This window comes from Balaenoptera physalus, assembly GCF_965194825.1.
Source record: "Balaenoptera physalus genome assembly, chromosome: 1".
Taxonomy (NCBI): domain Eukaryota; kingdom Metazoa; phylum Chordata; class Mammalia; order Artiodactyla; family Balaenopteridae; genus Balaenoptera; species Balaenoptera physalus.
The window spans coordinates 180,402,213-180,419,828 of record NC_138882.1 but is presented as its reverse complement, the minus strand read 5'-3'; the positions used below and the strand labels follow the sequence as shown (position 1 = coordinate 180,419,828).

At 55.5% G+C, this 17,616-nt stretch overlaps 1 protein-coding gene across 2 annotated transcripts in view; it reads right to left on the bottom strand.

Moving 5' to 3' along the window:
- The window catches only part of KIF17 (kinesin family member 17), a 46,910-nt gene that overhangs the window by 24,163 nt on the left and 5,131 nt on the right, over nucleotides 1–17,616 (bottom strand). For both annotated transcript variants that reach the window (XM_082448815.1, XM_082448814.1), the window contains exons 2-6: nucleotides 16,469–16,615; nucleotides 15,448–15,549; nucleotides 9,988–10,177; nucleotides 5,876–6,328; nucleotides 981–1,090 (exon numbers count right to left, since the gene is read on the bottom strand). In XM_082448815.1, the coding sequence (XP_082304941.1) occupies nucleotides 981–1,090; nucleotides 5,876–6,328; nucleotides 9,988–10,177; nucleotides 15,448–15,549; nucleotides 16,469–16,615 (1,002 nt within the window). The remainder of the gene's footprint in view (nucleotides 1–980; nucleotides 1,091–5,875; nucleotides 6,329–9,987; nucleotides 10,178–15,447; nucleotides 15,550–16,468; nucleotides 16,616–17,616) is intronic.

Below are 17,616 nucleotides of genomic sequence, written 5' to 3'. Positions count from 1 at the left end.
TCTTCCAGCCCACAGGACCGAGATTCCCCCAGGCCGTACCCGGTCTGCCTCCCAGAGGCTGGGCCTCAGGCCCCCGCAGCCTGCCCAGGGCCTCTGGGGGCCCCAGGGCTGCTCCCATCTGAGGTCATAGTTGAGTGGCAGAGGCCCCAGTCCCCGCAGAGCTGTCCTTCCCTGGCATTAGGTTTTCCACCAGGAAGAAGCCAGTGCCCTACCTACAGGGACCATCGAATGTCAAACCCCACCACATGCTCAGGTCTCAGAATGCGGCCCTCAAATGGCAGGAACCTCCGGAAATCAACAGAGCCTGGAGTCAGGACGGAGCCTAAGCCAGGGGTAGGAGGCGCTGCGTGTCTGGCTGTGTAAGTGCCCCTGGGGTCAGCTCCGCATCTGTAAATCAGGGTGCTACCTACCCTGCTGGGTCCCAGTGTGCTGGAAGCCACAGTTGTGGGAGGACCCAGGTGCCCCGAGGTGACAGCTTTTGCTGGGAGGTTAACGCCCCACTTATCCACTGGTCAAGTCAAATGGGTGCCCAGGGCTCCCCACGGCCCACCCAGGCTGCCTGCTCTCAGCCCAGAGCCCTTCCATCCTGAACTCTTCACCGAGGCACTGGCCATCCCTACCGCCAGGGATGCCCTCTCCATTGCCATCAATCCACAGCCAGCCCTTCATGCAGCACAGACGAGAGATGGCTCCCCTGCAGACGCCCACAGCCCTCTCTGTTCTGCACACAGAGGCACCGACGGGGGACAGACTGTACTCTGGAGTCAGGAAACCGAGTTCAAATCCCGGCTTAGACTCTCCTTAGCTGTGTGACCTTGGGCAGGTCATGGCACCTCTCTGAGCCTCAGCTTTCTGAGCTCCAAAGGGAGATTGGAGTACCAACCCCAAGGTGATGGTGGCGGGGAAATGGTATCGTTCTGGAGACGGTCTCCTGCTGGGCCCCACCTGCCTGCCCCTTCTCCACCTGCCCAGGGCCTCACCTCCCGGATCAGCTGCTTCTCGGCCTCCGTGTCGTGCTGGATCACAGATGGGGGCAACAGCTTCTCTTCAATCTGGACAGGGTTTGGGGGCACCTGATTGTTCAGCAGGGCTGGGAGAAAAGCAGAAATGAGGGGCTGAGACCAAGGTGCACATGGTTTGCAGGAACTAAGCAAAAATCCGTACAAAGGCAACTGCGTGCTCATTCAAATAAGACCTCAAAGTACTGAACTTATTTCAAGCATGCCTCTGTGTAAGATGCTCATATATTCATCCAACAAGTATTTCTTGAGCACCTACACGTTCCAGGGCCTGGGGGTTTGGCACTAAACAAAACAGACAAGACTCCACACACACATTGTTTTCAACTGGGGGAGAAAGGTAAGCAAAATGCATAACATGTTAACAAGGTGATATTTTCTAAGAGAAGGAAAGCAGGGAGGGTGCTGAGAAGTAAGGATCAGGGGGAAGGGCTGCAATTTTAATAGTGTGGACAGGAAAGACCTCTTAGACAAGGTGGGAGGAAAGTAGTTATTTGAAGGAAGTGAGGGAGTGGGGCGGGCAGAGATCCTGGGGACAGACAGAAAGGAATGGTGAGTGCAAAGGTCCTGTGGCAGGCAGGGGCTGTGACTGTTCCAGGAACAGCCGGGAGGCCACTGAGGCTGGAGCAGAGTGAGCGAGGGAGAGTATGAGCAAAGAGCAGGTCAGAGAGGGAAACTTGCAAGCCGTGGCGAGGGCTTCAGCTTCAACTCTGGGTTAAACCGGGCCATTGGAGGGTTTGGGCAGGGCAGTGAAAGGACTCGCATTTGAACAGGAGCTCCCTGGTTGCTGTGTGGAGAATGTACTGGGGGGACAACGGCACAGATTCTGGACCTGCTTTAAAGGTAGAGACAACAGGATCTACTGCTGGATTGGATTGAGGTTTGAGCAAAAGCGAGAAGCCCAGGATGACCCCAAGGTTTCTGGCTTGAACACGTGGAAGGAGAGAGGTGTCACTGGCTGGGGACAGCTGCAGGACAAGCAGGTCTGGGAAAGGTCGAGAGTTCAGTGTCCAATATGTTAAGTTTGAAATGACAATTAGATAGATGGCCAGATGTGCAAGTCTGGAAATCAGAGGACATGGTTTATCAATCAGGTTTGGGTTTTATTTCCTGATGTTTTTGACAGCCTGGGGGACTTGATGGCCAGGAAGAGACTGCCCCTCCCAGGGCCAGCCAATTCCTAGAGGGAATAAACAGCTTGTCCAGAGGAGCCCCCCTTTCATATGCAAACCAACCAATTCCGAGTCCTCACCCACCTCTATCTAACTCTCCCACACAGCCAGTATTTCCCCTGCCCAAAGTTAACCGGGGCCAGGACCAGGCAAGCAGGGACAGCCCTTATGCCCCAATCCTGCCAGCTTACTCAAGCTAGCCAGTCCTGAGCTGTTTTTCCTGCACGGCTGTGTCTTTCCACCAAAACCCCAATAAAGGCTCTGGCCTGGGCTGTCCCTCACTCCTCTCTGCCTCCTGACCCACACTGGTGCTTCCCCCTGTGGCCCTGCATGGCGTGCTTCTCATTTCCAGGGTAACTGAGCAACATTACCCTTTCTTTCAATGACATTGACCTCTCTGTGTCACCACTCAGTCACCTTTATAAATTAAGACCTGGACACGCATCACACAGCCAGGCTGGGGGTCCACATGTGAGAATCATGAGCACGGAGGTGGTGTTTAAAGATGTGAGACTAGGGCTTCCCTGGTGGCGTAGTGGTTAAGAATCCACCTGCCAATGCAGGGGACACGGGTTCGAGCCCTGGTCCAGGAAGATCCCACATGCCGTGGAGCAACTAAGCCCGTGCGCCACAACTACTGAGCCTGCACTCTAGAGCCCGCGAGCCACAACTACTGAGCCCGCCTGCCACAGCTACTGAAGCCCACGCGCCTAGGCGTGCCTAGAGCCCACAACAAGAGAAGCCACTGCAATGAGAAGCCCGCGCACTGCAACGAAGAGTAGCCCCTGCTCGCCGCAACTAGACAAAGCCCGCGCGCAGCAACAAAGGCCCAATGCAGCCAAAAATAAATAAATAAAATAAATTTATAAAAAATAATAATTAAAAAAATAAAGACATGAGACCAGATGAACCCACCTTAGGAGTGAGCGTAGAGGGAGAAAAGGCTAGAGGACCGGCCCTGGGACAGCCTGACATCAGGAGGTTAGGGACGGGGAGACTCACACAAGGGAGCTGAGAAGGAGCGGCCGGAGAGGCAGGAGGAGAACTAGGACAAAGGGTGTCCAGGAAGCAAGGGTTTCAAGGAGAAGGGAAGGGATCATCTGAGTCAACTGACGCTGAGAGGACAGGTGAGGCCTCCTGAGGACCCATCACTGGGTTTAACAACCAGGAGGGCATCCATGACAAGGGCAGCTTCAGTGGGATGCGGGCGCGGGGCCTGCCTGGACTAGGGGCAAGAGGGCAGAGCACGGAGGGCCAGTGAAAACAGACAAATGTTTCCAGTTCTGCTGAAAGTGGGGAGAGAGAAATATGCCAATGACCAGAGGGAGAACTAGGGCTGAGAGAGCAACGGCTAACAGTAAGTGCCTGTGGTGGAAACACCTGGAGCTTTGAGTCAGACACACCTGGTTTCAAGACCCAACTATAAAGTTAAAGCATCCGGTATCGTCTGTTGAGCCTTACGTGTCAGGCTCCGTGCTAAGCCCACACGTGAATCATCGCGTGCAATCCTCTCAACCACCCCACAGCAATAACAAGGCAGGTGCTGTCATTATCTCCACTTTACAGATGAGAACGTTGAGGCTCAGGGGGGCTAAGTTGCTTTCCCGAGGAGCCAGGATGTGAACTGGTGATTACTGCCCTGATCTCAGCTCTCTGCCTGCCCTGCATCCGTCATTTCAGCTTGCTGGGCTCCATGCTCCAAATCCAGGAAGAGGGGGTGCTAAGAGCGCTTACCCCACAAGGCTGCCGTGGTAACCAGGGAAGTCTGCAGGCATCTCAGCTGCTGGGTCAGGGGAGCCGCCGGCAGAGCCGCCCCAACTCCCTCCTGGTACCTCTCGCCATTCCTCCATCTAGCTTCCCCTCACTGATCGGGGGGCTAAGCAGGGTCAGGGGTGGGGCAGGAGGGAAAGAGGAGGAAGGCAGATTGCCCAAGTGGAACCGCTCACAGTGGTGTTCAAGGGCCTCTGCACTCCAGGCCCGGCCAACCCCTACATAGCCATCTCCCACCACCTGACCACCAGGCAGTCGGCAGAACTACCTGTGGGTCCCCAAACAGACCTTAGAGCTTTGTGCATCTCTGCACAGACTGACCACTCTCATCCTGTCTAACAGGAGACTTCTCATCCCCCAAGACTCTGTTCAATCACCCTTTCTCCTCTGTGAAGCCTTCCCTGCCTGACCACACCCTACCCCCAGGTAGCCTTGGCCACACACTCCCTTCTGCCCTGCAGTGCCCTGTACAGCTCTCTGCCCCAGATGCACACGATGGTCTGCTGGAGTGTCTTTCTCCCCGAGGAAACCGGGTATACCCATGAGGCAGAGCCTGGATCTGATTCATCTCTGTGTCCCCATGCCCAGCACAGGTCCACACACAGAGCAGGTATGAATGGATGGGGGCGGGGTGAGAGGAAAGATAGATAAAAGGATGGATGACAGGACAGAGTGAATGAGTAGGTGGACATGTGGACGGTAGGATGGATGGGGTGGGTGGATGGATAAACAATGGAGTGGGTGGGAGGGTGGGTGGGTTGGATGGATGGATGGATGGGTGTATTAAAGGGATGGATGGGTGGGTAGATGGATAAATAATGGAGTGGGTGGGAGGACAGGTGGGTTGAATGGATGGGTGGATGGATGGGTAGATGGATGGATGCATGGGTAGGTGGATGGATGGGTGGATGGGTGGATGGATGGATGCCTGGGTGGATGGATGGATGCATGGGTGGATGGATGCCTGGGTGGATGGATGGATGCATGGGTGGATGGATGCCTGGGTGGGTGGATGGATGCATGGGTGGATGGATGGATGCCTGGGTGGATGGATGGATGCCTGGGTGGATGGATGGATGCATGGATGGATGGATGCCAGGGTGGATGGATGGATGCATGGGTGGATGGATGTCTGAGTGGATGGATGGATGCATGGGTGGATGGATGCCTGGGTGGATGGATGGATGCATGGGTGGATGGATGGATGGATGCCTGGGTGGATGGATGGATGCATGGGTGGGTGGATGGATGCCTGGGTGGATGGATGGATGCATGGGTGGATAAGTAGATCAATGGGTGTGTAGAATGGATGGATAGAGAGGAAGGTGGGTGGAGAGGTGGATGAACGGACAGATGGACTCAGGCTCTTTAATGCTCCCTTCTCCCAAGGGATTCTCAGATAAAGAAAACTCTGGAGTCCCTTGGTTGCAAGGACCCTGCAGGCCCATGCTCCAGGTATAGATTTCTACCTGCCAGATGACAGCCAAACACCGGGGTGTGAGAGCAGTCATCACAAGGTGCCTAACTGGGAGTGGGCGTGTGACGTCGGGGGAGGGTGAGTCACCTAGCTGCTAAGCAGCACAGCATCACAACGCTGCCATGGAGACAGCAGGCAGACAGGAGGGCAGACGGATGTGCAGCCTAGAGGCAGGGAACGGGGGACAGAGCCTCCAGCTGATGGGACAGGCCAGGCAGACGGACCTCATGCTGGGTCATCGGCGAGCAGAAACCATCTGGGCCGTCACCAACCAGGGCTCTCCCCGGCTGTTCAAAAACCTATGCTCACGTGAAGTTGCGAGGAGGTGGGACATTGCTTCCATGCCCCTCAGATGGGAAACCGGAGGCGGGAAGACAAAGGGAGAGGGCCTTTTTCGTCCCGGGCCCTCCCTTCCACTCCCTCCCCCTGCCGCCCACCTGACAGGTTGCTGGGGCTCATCTGCTGAGCCAGAATCGCCTTGAGCTTCTTGATCTCCTCCTGGTACTCGCGCAGGAGGGCATCCTTGGGGTCCTCGTTGATGCGAGGCTTGTTCTTGATGTTCTTGGCTCGGTTGGCGTAGCGCAGCGTGCTGAGGGTCTCGTCGTAGTTGTTGTCAGCGGGCGACAGGCAGGCCACCATCAGCGTCTTGGTGTTGCCGCCCAGCGAGTCCTGCAGCAGCCGCGTCAGTTTTGAGTCCCGGTAGGGGATGTGTTTGCAGCGCCCGTCCACCAGGGCCGAGATGACGTTGCCCAGCGCCGACAGCGACAGGTTGATCTTGGTGGCCTCCTTGAGCCGCTCCCCGGTGGCACCCGTCTTGGACTGCCGCTCGCTGCCTGCCAGGTCCACCAGGTTCAGCTTGCCTGCCCGGAGGTGGTCCTTGCCCCGCTCATCTGCAGACAGACCAGGCAGAGGGGTGAGGGCCCTGGGGCGAGCCCCCACGGTAAGGAGGCCCTGGGAGCTCCCCACCCACCGAGGGTCTCATTGCAGCCGCACAGGAGCCCCATGGAGGGGGTGCTGGGATTGTGCCGTTACAGATGAGAAAAGTGAAGCTCAGAAAGGGCATTTAACATGCCTAGGGTCACACAGCTTCCAAGAGCAGAAGCCAGGGCCAACTGACTCCAGGGAGCAGGGGCTGGGAGGTACAGACTGTTCTCTGAGTGCTGCAGGATTTCTTACGGTTATTGAGACAGCTCTTACAGATTTCTTGTGAGGCAACGGCGGGGCGAGGCGGGGTTGGGGTGGGGAGTGGGCGGCAGTGAGGGGATGTGATTGGGTCACTAGGGAGCTGAATCCTTCAATGCAAAAAACATCGGCTTTGGAGAACCTTGGACCCAGTTCCCATCCAAGTTTTGCCTCCTACTTGCTGTGTGACCTTGGCAAAGCCACGCACCTCTCTGACCCTCAGTTCTCACATCAACAAAATGAGACTAACGATAGCTCCCCACCAGCATTGGTTGGTGGAAGGAGTAAACAGACAGCACACTTGTACGGAGTCCACACAGGGCCCAGCACACAGCAGGGATTCGTTTGCCCTGAGAACGAGCCCAGTTCTGCAGCGACCGCAGCTGTGCTGGCAGGGCAGACCCGGGTGCTGGGGGTGACGGGAGCCAGCCACTGGCTGGGAGCAGGGGCCCGGAGCACAGGTTTTGAAGGCAGAGACCTGAGGGATCCGATCTTGATTCTACCCCTCGGCAGCTGTGGAACTCAGGGAAATTAACTCTGAGCCTTGGCCTTCTCTTAGTAACATGGGAATCTAAGACCCACCCTGAGGGCTGTTGTGAGGATTACACAGAGAGCACGGGCGCGAGGAGCTCGGGGTCGTGCCTGGCACACAGCAAGTGCTCCTTAAATGACAGCTTGCGGCTCTTGATACTATTAATAATTCTCACTGTCACCAGAGGACACGGTAAACGGTTCCAAATGAAATAGGGGGGAGGGGCAGGGGCTTCCTCCTTAGTTTCCTGCTGGTTGAAACCAGAATTGGCCTGGTTTTGCCCGTGAGCACAGCTACCTGAAGTAAAAAGGTCTGGCTGGCACCCAGTGGAAGCTTGGACATGCAGGGGGCTTGATTCTTTGGGCTATTTTTTTCGTAAGGAGCAGCAGTAAGGAGGGACTTGGAAATGCCCTTTTGGAAAGCTCTTTGCAGGATGTACCAGGAGCCTTAAACAGGTCTCTACCCTTGCCCCAGGAGGCCTGCTCCAGGGAATCTAATCTGAGGAGATGACTCTAAAAGCAGAAAAGGGGACTTCCCTGGTGGCAGAGTGGTTAAGAATCCGCCTGCCAATGCAGGGGACACAGGTTCAATCCCTGGTCCAGGAAGATCCCACATGCCGCGGAGCAACTAAGCCCGTGCGCCACAACTACTGAGCCTGTGCTCTAGAGCTTGCAAGCTACAACTACTGAGCCTGTGAGCCACAACAACTGAAGCCCGTGAGCCACAACAACTGAAGCCTGCGCGCCTAGAGCCCATGCTCCGCAACAAGAGGAGCCACCGCAATGAGAAGCCTGCGCACCACAACGAAGAGTAGCCCCCGCTCGCGGCAACTAGAGAAAGCCCGTGTGCAGGAAGGAAGACCCAACGCAGCCAAAAATAAATAAATAAATAAATGTTTAACAATAAATAAATAAAAGCAGAAAAGGCTTTGTGCACAAAGATGTTCATCATGGCATTATCTACAACACTGAGAAACCGGAAACAGCATTAAGAGCTCGTAGAGGGCTGGGTAGAGGAGGGCGGTGACTGATGCACGGTCCTTCAGCCACCTCCCATGGTCAGGAAGACATGGCAGGAACGATGTGGGAACATTCTTAGGGATGGCATGGGAAATGAAACATGGGGAAGAAACTTTATACAGAGCAGAAGATTTCAAGTGTGTTTAAAATTTGCATAGGGAAAAAAAGGACCAAAAGAACATATGCTTAAATGTTAACAGTTGGTTGTGTTTATGAGTAATTTCTCCTACCTTTCTCTAACTCCTAAATATCTTTATTGAACTTCTTTTATAATGGAAATAAAAAACATCTTTAAAAATTTTTAAAAGCCTGTTTGCAGGCAGCCTGCCTCATCCTTCAAACCCATCTGCAGAGACCACGAGGCACCCCACAGGGCCACTCTCTCCTCCTCCCTCCTGATCTGTCCTCTCAGGCCCTAGTCCCTGCCCCCACCTACAGCATCATCATATGAGGATGTGATCACACCACCCGTCCTCCCCATATCATCACCCCTGGGGGAGACTCTGACCCAGCCAGCACCAGAGGGTTGGCCTGGAGCCAGGTCACCACACAGGTGGGCAGTGTGCTGCTGGGGGTTCCGTCGACCCAGGCCTTGACCTTGGGCTGGGATCTCTCCACAATTATGTTCCTAGTTGGACTGAGGCTGCTTCCTGCTCCACTGCTCTCCAGAGTTCTGTTTGTGATGAACCACAAACTTGGAGGCAGCTGCAGTGTTAGTGGGAAAAACCCAGATGCCAGAGAAACCTGGGTTCAAATCCTAGCTCTACCACTTAGCAGTTAAGCGGTACCTTGAAGCACTTAAGTAAGACCTTGAACAAGCAGGTCACTTGACCTCTCAGAGCCTCCGTTTCCTCATCTGTTAATGGGAATTATAATGCCTGCATTTAGGACTGTTGTGGGCTTTAAATAGAATGAGGTGTGTAAAGGACTCAGCACAGCGTCTATAGGTGGCCTGAAATAAACGAGTTCCTTTCTTTCTTCTTCTCTTTCTCAGTAACTCTTCCAGAAATAAAGGAAGAGTGAGATGGCTTTGGAGTAGAGAATGTTAAAGAAAGAGGAGAGGGCTTCCCTGGTGGCGCAGTGGTTGAGAATCTGCCTGCCAATGCAGGGGACACGGGTTCGAGCCCTGATCTGGGAAGATCCCACATGCCGCGGAGCAACTGGGCCCGTGAGCCACAGCTACTGAACCTGCGCATCTGGAGCCTGTGCTCCACAACAACAGAGGCCGCGATAGTGAGAGGCCCGCGCACTGCGATGAAGAGTGGCCCCTGCTCGCCGCAACTAGAGAAAGCCCTCGCACAGAAATGAAGACCCAACGCAGCCATAAATAAATAAATAAATAAAAATAAAAAGAAAGAAACAAAATTCTACCTTTAAAAAAAAAAGAAAGAGGAGAATCCAAAAGTTCTGGGTGGCACACACTCTGGGGACAGACCCCTGGGATAGAGGCCCAGCTCGAAGACTTTCTAGTTGTGTGACTGCGATTTCCTCATCTGTAAAATGGGGATGATATGAGTATCCACCTCATGGGGTTGTTGGAAGGAACAAATGAGCTAATGCAAATACATTGCATGGCACGTAGTAAGTGCTCAATGGTAGCTACCAGTTTTATTATTGTTGTTGTTGATGATGCTGTTTATCCTGGAAACACGGGTCTTGGCACAGGGACAGTCCTCTTGTGTTTCCTCCAGGCGACCCCAGCATCTCTTCCCAGTTGGGGCCCTCGAGGCTCCAAGTTGTGAAGGGTCTGGGCTACTAGGAGCAGGCACCTGGCTTGGTGGTCCGGCCCCCTCCGCCCCCGCCCGGCCCCACATACCCACCGCGTAGATCTCGATGCTGATGGTGAAGATGGAGTGGGAGCGGGAGGAGTCCTTGTTCATCAGCGTGTAGCCAACCGAGCGGTTCTTCCAGCCCGTCTCCATGACGCGCTCACACTGGGCCACACTGTGCACCGTGTGCATGGAGAGCCCCTTCACGTACGCCCCCTTCTCCGGGTGCTCCTTCAGCTGCGGGCAAGAGGCATGGGTCAGGGCTCCCCGGGGAACCTGAGGGAAGGGCCCAGCTCCCACCACCTCTGCCCTCCTGCAGGGCAGGTTGGCACCTCGAATTCCCTGTCACAGGCTGGGGGTTTGTTCTAGGTAGAACGAGCCTCAAACCCACCCCCGCCTCTTCCTTGCTGTGGGACCTTGAGTCAGTGACATCATCTCTCTGAGCCTCCATTTCCACATCTGTAAAATGGGTACAAGATACCTATCCCTTAGGGAGGTGGTGAGGATTCTGTAAACTAAGGCTCCTACAACGCACGGCATGATGCCTGGCACATGGTAACTGCTCCATAAATGGCAGCCGCGGTCTCACTGTTGTTGTTAGTGCTGTGGTTGTGAGGATGGTTTCTGGTCTGGGGCTTCAGCTCCCAGGGGCCAACCCTGTCTGTAGTCATTCACCCAAGGGCTCTGAGTGCTTCTCCCCTGACCTGCCAACGTGGCTTCTGCTCGCCTCCCTGCCGCGGCTCCACGGCAACAAGAACGTTCCCAGACCCTTGGATCATGGCGGGTGAAGGGCCATTTGCTGCCCAGAACTCCCACTGGCCCCCAGCCCTCAGCACGATGGCAGCGAGTAAATCAATTTATCTCACTGCTGCCTGCTTGCTCTCCAGGCAGCTGAGCTGTTTTGTTGCTGACACAGAGCTGTGAAAGGCAATGTGAGAGGAAGTAAAACCACTCTGGGAAGAGCAGAATGAATTAGGACAGAAGTCATCTGTCCGCTGGTCTGAGCCACAGCAGGCTCAGAGGCTTTGCCCCAGGCAGCTTCAGGGTCCCAGGTGGGGCTGGGCCCCTGCTGCAGAGCAGGGCAGGGGGCGGGGAGGGGCAAGCACAGGCTTGCCCTATCTCCCCAAGTCTGGAGAAAGAGCCGGACCCAGACCGAAGGACTGGGTTTCATGGAACAGATAAGCGACGGAGGCACAGAAAGGTTAAGTGGCTTGTTGAAGGTCACACAGCTATTAGTGGCAGGGCAGCACTGGGGTCACCGGCAGTGGAAGACTCCAGAGGCAGGGCTTGGAGAGAGGCTGCAGCATCCTGGAGTAACTGAAGTTTGATATGACAAAGGGCTGACCTTGACCTAGAAGGTGGCTGTGAGGACGGAGCTCAAAGGACAGGAGCAGGAGACCCTGCAAACAGAGCAGGGCTTGATGGTAGCCTGGGATGCTGTGTGCCTGCTTCGGTCACTGCCACACTCTCAGAGGCTAGACGCCTGCCTGGTACATGGTAGGCGCAGGTGACGGATGGCTGCTCCTGGCCTCAGGAAGAACGCAGTTTCCTATTCAGTCAGACAGACCCGGGTTAGAAACCTGGTTCTGTGACTTGCTAGTTGGGGAAGTCGTTTTGCCTCTCTCTGCCTCGGTTTCCTCATCTGTAAAATGAGGATGATAAATCCTATTTCCACAAGACCTTTGGGAGGATTGAAAAGAGAATGGACGTGAAAGGAGCTCTGTGGGGGTTTCTGGAGGGGGTTCGGTGAACACGGATACCAAGAGGATGAGGCCGTCCTCTCCAGCCTGAGCAACCTCACGAGCAGGAAAGGAGGGCAGGGGAGGCAACACCTAATGTAGGGGTCTCCCACCCACCCTATTTTTAGGCCCAGGAGGGCTCGCCCCCCTCACCTCCTGACCTCCTGGATCCCTCCACCCCTCCCCTGCTGTTCCGGCCTCCACCCACCTCCCGAGTGTCAGCCGCCAGCCGTGCCCGCATTCCTTGGTAACTGTTCCTCTGGGATGCCAGGCCGAGCGTGGTCGCCATGGCAACCAGCTGGAATGCGACCGGGTGCGGGGGGCGCGCATGCAGGACGGGACCACAGCCGGCCGGGAAACGCCCCCACGGAGGTGCGGGGTCCTGCCAACGGCCCGACGCTGGCTGCGGGAACCAACTGGAGAGGCCCCTGAGGGCCCCACCTCCGCCACCCAGTACTGAGCTGGGTTCCGTGATGGTGGTTCGTGGTGTTGGGGGAGGGGGTGTAATCTGCTTCCCCAAATCCCTTGCTGGCCCTCGCTGATCTAACCACTCTCATTACCAGAATTACCAGGCCCTGTGCTGTGGAGCCTGGCCACCTGGGTGCAAAGTCCATCTCCACCCTTTACTGACTGTGCCCTTGGGCCGGTTCTTGAACAGCAGCTCCTCCTAAGGCTGCTGTGAGGGTTATAGAGAACCCAGCTGTCCCTCCTCTGAGAGAGCTCCGTGCACCCATGGGGAATGGCTCTGAGCACATCTGTTACTGGCGGCCCTCAAACCCAGGCAGCCTGGCTCACCAAGCCTGAGGCCCACGGTCCAGCTGGACCACGTACAGGCAGCTGCCAGCCCTTGGGCCCGCAGGGCCTGGGTAACCGAACCCATCCTAGGGTCCATGGTATGGAGGAAGTGGAGGGGGGCGGGCCCTGCTGCCCCAGTTCCGGCTGGCAGGGGCCCTGATGCTGCAGGCTGGCCTTTCGGGGCTGACAAGTCGGAGCAACTCCCTGTGCCTCCCTCCCCTCCCCACTTCCCTGTCTGGGGGCTGAGCTATGACTCAGCTGCTCCAGCTCCAGGAGAGAGAAGACAGTGGAAAGACCCCAGGTGGGTGGCTGGAGGTGCCTGTGTAGAAAGGGCAGAGCACTGCTGTGTCTGTGAGGAGCTGAGGAGGAGGGGGCTGGGGGCCAGTCCTGGTCTGGATGGGGACTGGTGGGGGGGAGTTCACACCCGTGTGGACCTGCTATAGTCTGTGGCCTGACCTCCAGGGTCTTCCCAGTAAGTCTCTGTTGAATGGATGACTCAACTCATGAATGATCCCCCCTCAAATGGAACCCCACTACTCGCTTCTCACTGCCCCCCGAGTTTCCTATACTTCCCACTCCGAAAAGTCTGGGAGGAAAGCACCTGACCACTCAGATGCCACATATTCTGGTATTAGCGCCATTACTAGTAATTTGCTGTGTGACCTTGGCCAAGTCCCTTCCCCTCCCTGGGACTCAGTTTCCTCATCTGTACCATGAAAGGACTGGACTTAGAAGCTCTCTAAGGGTCTTTCTGGCTCAAAATTTTAAGGATTTTTCCACTATCTGGCCAGCACAAGCAAGTTTTTTTTTCAAAACAGCTGCTCCCTGGGGTCGGATTTGTTCAGTTGGGCCACACAATGGTTGCGGGTCAGAGAGGAACTCACAGTCCCTCCAAATGAAGCCAGGACAACTGGGGGTCCTAGGGGCAAGTGGGGGGCTCTGGATCTGAGCAGGGAAACAGCCCTGCCCCACATGGATGGGGTGGGACGGGGCCCAGGTGATCCCAGCGTCCTGTCCAATCTAGAGGTCAGTGAGGGTCTGGAAGACTGGGCGGCGTCGGCAGCAGCCCCTTTATCTGCTTCTGCGCCCCCTCCCGTGGCTGTCAAGGCCTGTGCCCTGGGGAGACTTAGGCAGTTCGGCCACGGAAAATGTCCAACCCTGACTCTGTGGCTTTCTAACCTAGTGGCCACAGGCAAGTCACCTCCTCTTTCCCAGCCTCCTTTCCTCATCTGCAGAATGGGAATCTCCATAGCAACCTCCCAGGATTGATGCTCATTAATGACTGACATTCCCCCAGCTCAGGCATTCTGACTCTGAAGGAGGTAGGTCAACCTCCACCGCTGGTTGCGGGCCTCTGGCAGGGGGCGTGGAGGGGGGCATTGGTTTCTTGGTCAGATAAAAAGCCCCAGAGTCTGGGGGCAGCCTCCAGCATGCTGGCCACAGATCTGGGTCAGTCTCCCCTCGCTGGGCTCCTCCTTGGACTTTTTTTTTTTTTGGCCGCGCCGTGCAGCATGCGGGATCTTAGTTCCCCGACCAGGGATGGAGCCCATGCCCCCCGCATTGGGAGTGAGGAGTCTTAACCACTGGACCACCGGGGAAGTCCCTCCTCCTTGGACTTGACCTGACCCATCCAGCATTCAGAGAGTCCCAGACAGGAGACATAACCTAGCCTTGCCCAAAGGTCCCAGACCTGGTCCAGCCTTGCCACCACCTGGCTGTCCAGTCCTGGCAGGTCACTTGACCTCGCTGGGCTCCCCAAAAGGTCAGCCACGTTCTGCCCATCTTGATAGAGCACTCAAAGCATCTAATTCTGCTTCACCCAGCTGGGAAATGATGTTCTTTCATTCTGATTCTAGCCTTTCAGGAGACTGAGGACAATTTACGAGATGAGCAACGCTCAGTGACCAGTTGGGCCAGCCGTAGTTTTTTCTGTCTTGAGTCCATTTTGCAACCCCCAGGTTATATTCCTCATCCTTTCTTGGAATCCCAATGGCACGAAAGAGCTCACACATCGAGCCCCTACTATGCGCTGACCCTCTGCTCAGCAGCTCACCCTTGTTACCCTCTTCAATCCTCACAACAACGTTCTGAGGTCATATCATCGATCTTTGCACACCTCCACACCAGACCCCTTTCAGAGGGGGACAAGGTCCCAGGATCTAAGCCCATCTGCAGCAGTAAAATGGGATGTTTGCGATGCAGGACCTTGATGTCAGACAGATCTGGGTTCAACTCCAGGTTTGGCCAGCTTCCTGCTGTTGAAGCTTGGGCAAGTTAATTACCCTCTGTAAACCTCCCTTCCCACATCGGTAAACTGAGGATAGTAATATGGGTATCCCCAACTTTCTCTAAGTTCAAGTCAGAAAGAAATCCGACTTTCACTTTTACCAAAAAAGCCTTTATCACACTAATGTCAGTCTTTCATAAAAGCAAAGTGGAAACAAGATTTTGGAAAGCAGGGGATACTCTTCCCTTTATGCCATTTCAGCTTACAAAACACTCGCTCTGCTTTCCGATAGTGGGGGAGACCTGTATCTACCTAACGAGGTGACTGGGAGTATTAAATGGGATAACGTGCCTAAAGCAGTCAGTAAACAGTAAGTGCTCAATAAATGATCACTATTACCTTTTTAGCTTGAAAGTCCCTTAGAATGTTTCAAAATAATTTTTTAGAAGTGGAACCCTTTTTTCAAATGAAATCCGTCACCAAATTCCATCTGTTTCAACAGATGTAAGTGTCACTGCCCCAGAGAAGGCCTCCCCTCCCCTTGCGTGGTGCGGGTAGGCCCATTAACCCCTCCCCTGCCTCACAGACTCTGAGACTACTCCAAAATTCAAGTTCAAAACTTCCCATTCTAGTCTGAACCAGCGCCTGTGTCCTCAGGACCCTCCCCCATATTTCTGAGGGAGCACCCCCAATGCCAACCTCCCCCTCTAGCTCCCCCCACCCACCCCTGTCGGGGCTGCACCCACCTCCAGCTTCTGCTTGGTGTCAGTGCCCAGCAGGTCACGGACATCTTCATTGTAGATCTCCAGGTAGGAGGCCCGGACCAGGAACTTGGTGTTCTCTGCACACTGCAGGGAGAGCAAAGATACCTGAGCACCCGCTGCCTGGACATCACAAGAGGACATCGTGGCAGGAGGTGTCCCCAACCTCACCTGGCCCCGCCTGCCTGGCAAGCTCTCCCCTCCTCTCCGGCTTCTCAGAGTGGCATCATTTTCATACTGCTATGGACTCATGCTCTCTCTACAAGCCTCATGGGAAAGGAAATGGGAGAGGCTTCCCCACTGTTCAGGTAGAGAGACCAAGGCCACGGGTAAGGCCTGGACCAAGCACTGGCCCTGGGCTAATCCCCGGCAGTTCTTCCAGTTGCCTGATGTTCCTGTGGGTCATCAAAATGAGTCCCAGGTGTAGTACAGTGGGCTCTGCAGCTGACTAGTCCCTGCTTTGCCATTTCCCAGATGCAGGAATCTCTGTGCATTCACGAGTGGTCAGCAGGGCACGTCTCACCTGCAGCCTGGACACTGGGATAACTGGTCTGGGCCCAGCCCATAAGGGCTCCAAGCCTTGGCTTCCCTATCTCAAAAATGAGGATAACAGCTACCTCCTGGGCCAGGGTGGTAGTGAGATAATTATGCAAAGTGCTTTGCACAATGCTTGTCTGTAGCAAACGCTCAATTAAAAAAGGAAGCTATGATTGTTTACAGCCATTTCTTGGGCCAGCACTCTGGGTCATCATATCCATGTGAAGTGTTATACGAAATGTTAAAATCCAAAAATGGCAGGAGGAACACACATCAGGTAGAATTTTCTCAGCTTTAAGTTCTCCCATCAGCTCTTCAGAAACCAGAGCCTGGGTCTGCTCATCCGTGCCGCGTCAAGGCCGCTCTGACCGCATCCCACAACTGCTGCCCAGGTCAAGAGTGCCCTGGGACCATTCACGGTAACGCCTGGGGAGCCCAACCCTGCCCCTTCCATCCCCCAGGCCCATACCTGGACGCTCTCGAAAATGTGCTCGAAGGCCCTAGGGATGATGCCTCTTTGGCAGGGGGGGTCCGGCAGGCCCTGCATGGTGAAGGACTTCCCGCTGCCTGTCTGGCCGTAGGCAAAGATGGTGCCGTTGTAGCCCTCGGTGACACCCTGCGTGGGAGGACACAGCCCAGGGCTCAGCTGGCCGAGCTCAGCCAGGCTTGGGGCCAGGCCCGGGGCTGCAGGGCTGCCTCCTGACTCACAGACTTAGGGTCCCTCCCTGGCTCTCCCACCACGGTGGCACAGGGCTAGGGGAGGGCAGTGCAGAGGTGAAGGCGGCACAGCTCTGTCCTCAAGGGGGTCACTGCCCGGTGGGGTAGGAGACTGTCCCTGTGTAAGGCTAAGAGTCTGGCCGCCATCCTTTACCGACTGTGCCCTTGGCCTGTCCTTATTCAGGCACGTGGAGCCTCAGCCTCCTCACCTGTAACAAAGGGTAAGGACAGCACCTCCTCTGAGGCTGTCGGGAGGGGTACACAGGAATGATTTCACGTGCTGGCACACCAAGTGCTGGCACACAGAGGTAGGTGCTCCCTAAGTGTCTGCCTGGAACATGCGGGAGACAGACATATACTCGTGATCCTCATATGAGGTGGAGGTGCATGTAATGATGGCGTACAGGACGGGCAAGGAGAGGGAGTGCCAAGAGGGGGAGACAGAAGGTGCAGGAAGAGCCAGGCCAAGCTTCCTGGGCAGGTGGAGAAGAAAGGGGGAGCAGAAAGGGTGGCTTGGATTTTAACAGGTGACAGGGAGAGGAAGGCATTCTAGGCTGAGGGGACAGCCTGAGCAAAGACCAGAGAGGTGAGAGGCTGAGAGCAGGTGGCACTTGGGCGAGGGGGATGGAGACAAAGCTGGGAGGAAGTAGGAGGCAAACCAGGTGGCATCCCCAAGGGCATCCTTCATTCACTGATGCGACTGTTCTTTCCACAGGTACCGACTCTCTTCTCTGAGGGGGACTGTGGCTGGTGACAGAGCCATGAACAAGGAAGACACCCTAGTCCCTGCCCTCACCCAGCTCATGAGATCACAAATTCTAGAACTTAGTATGGGGGCAGGGGAATCCTGTGTTAGAATGTGGGCCCAGAGAGCTGTGCCCAGGCCCCCAGGGCCCAGGT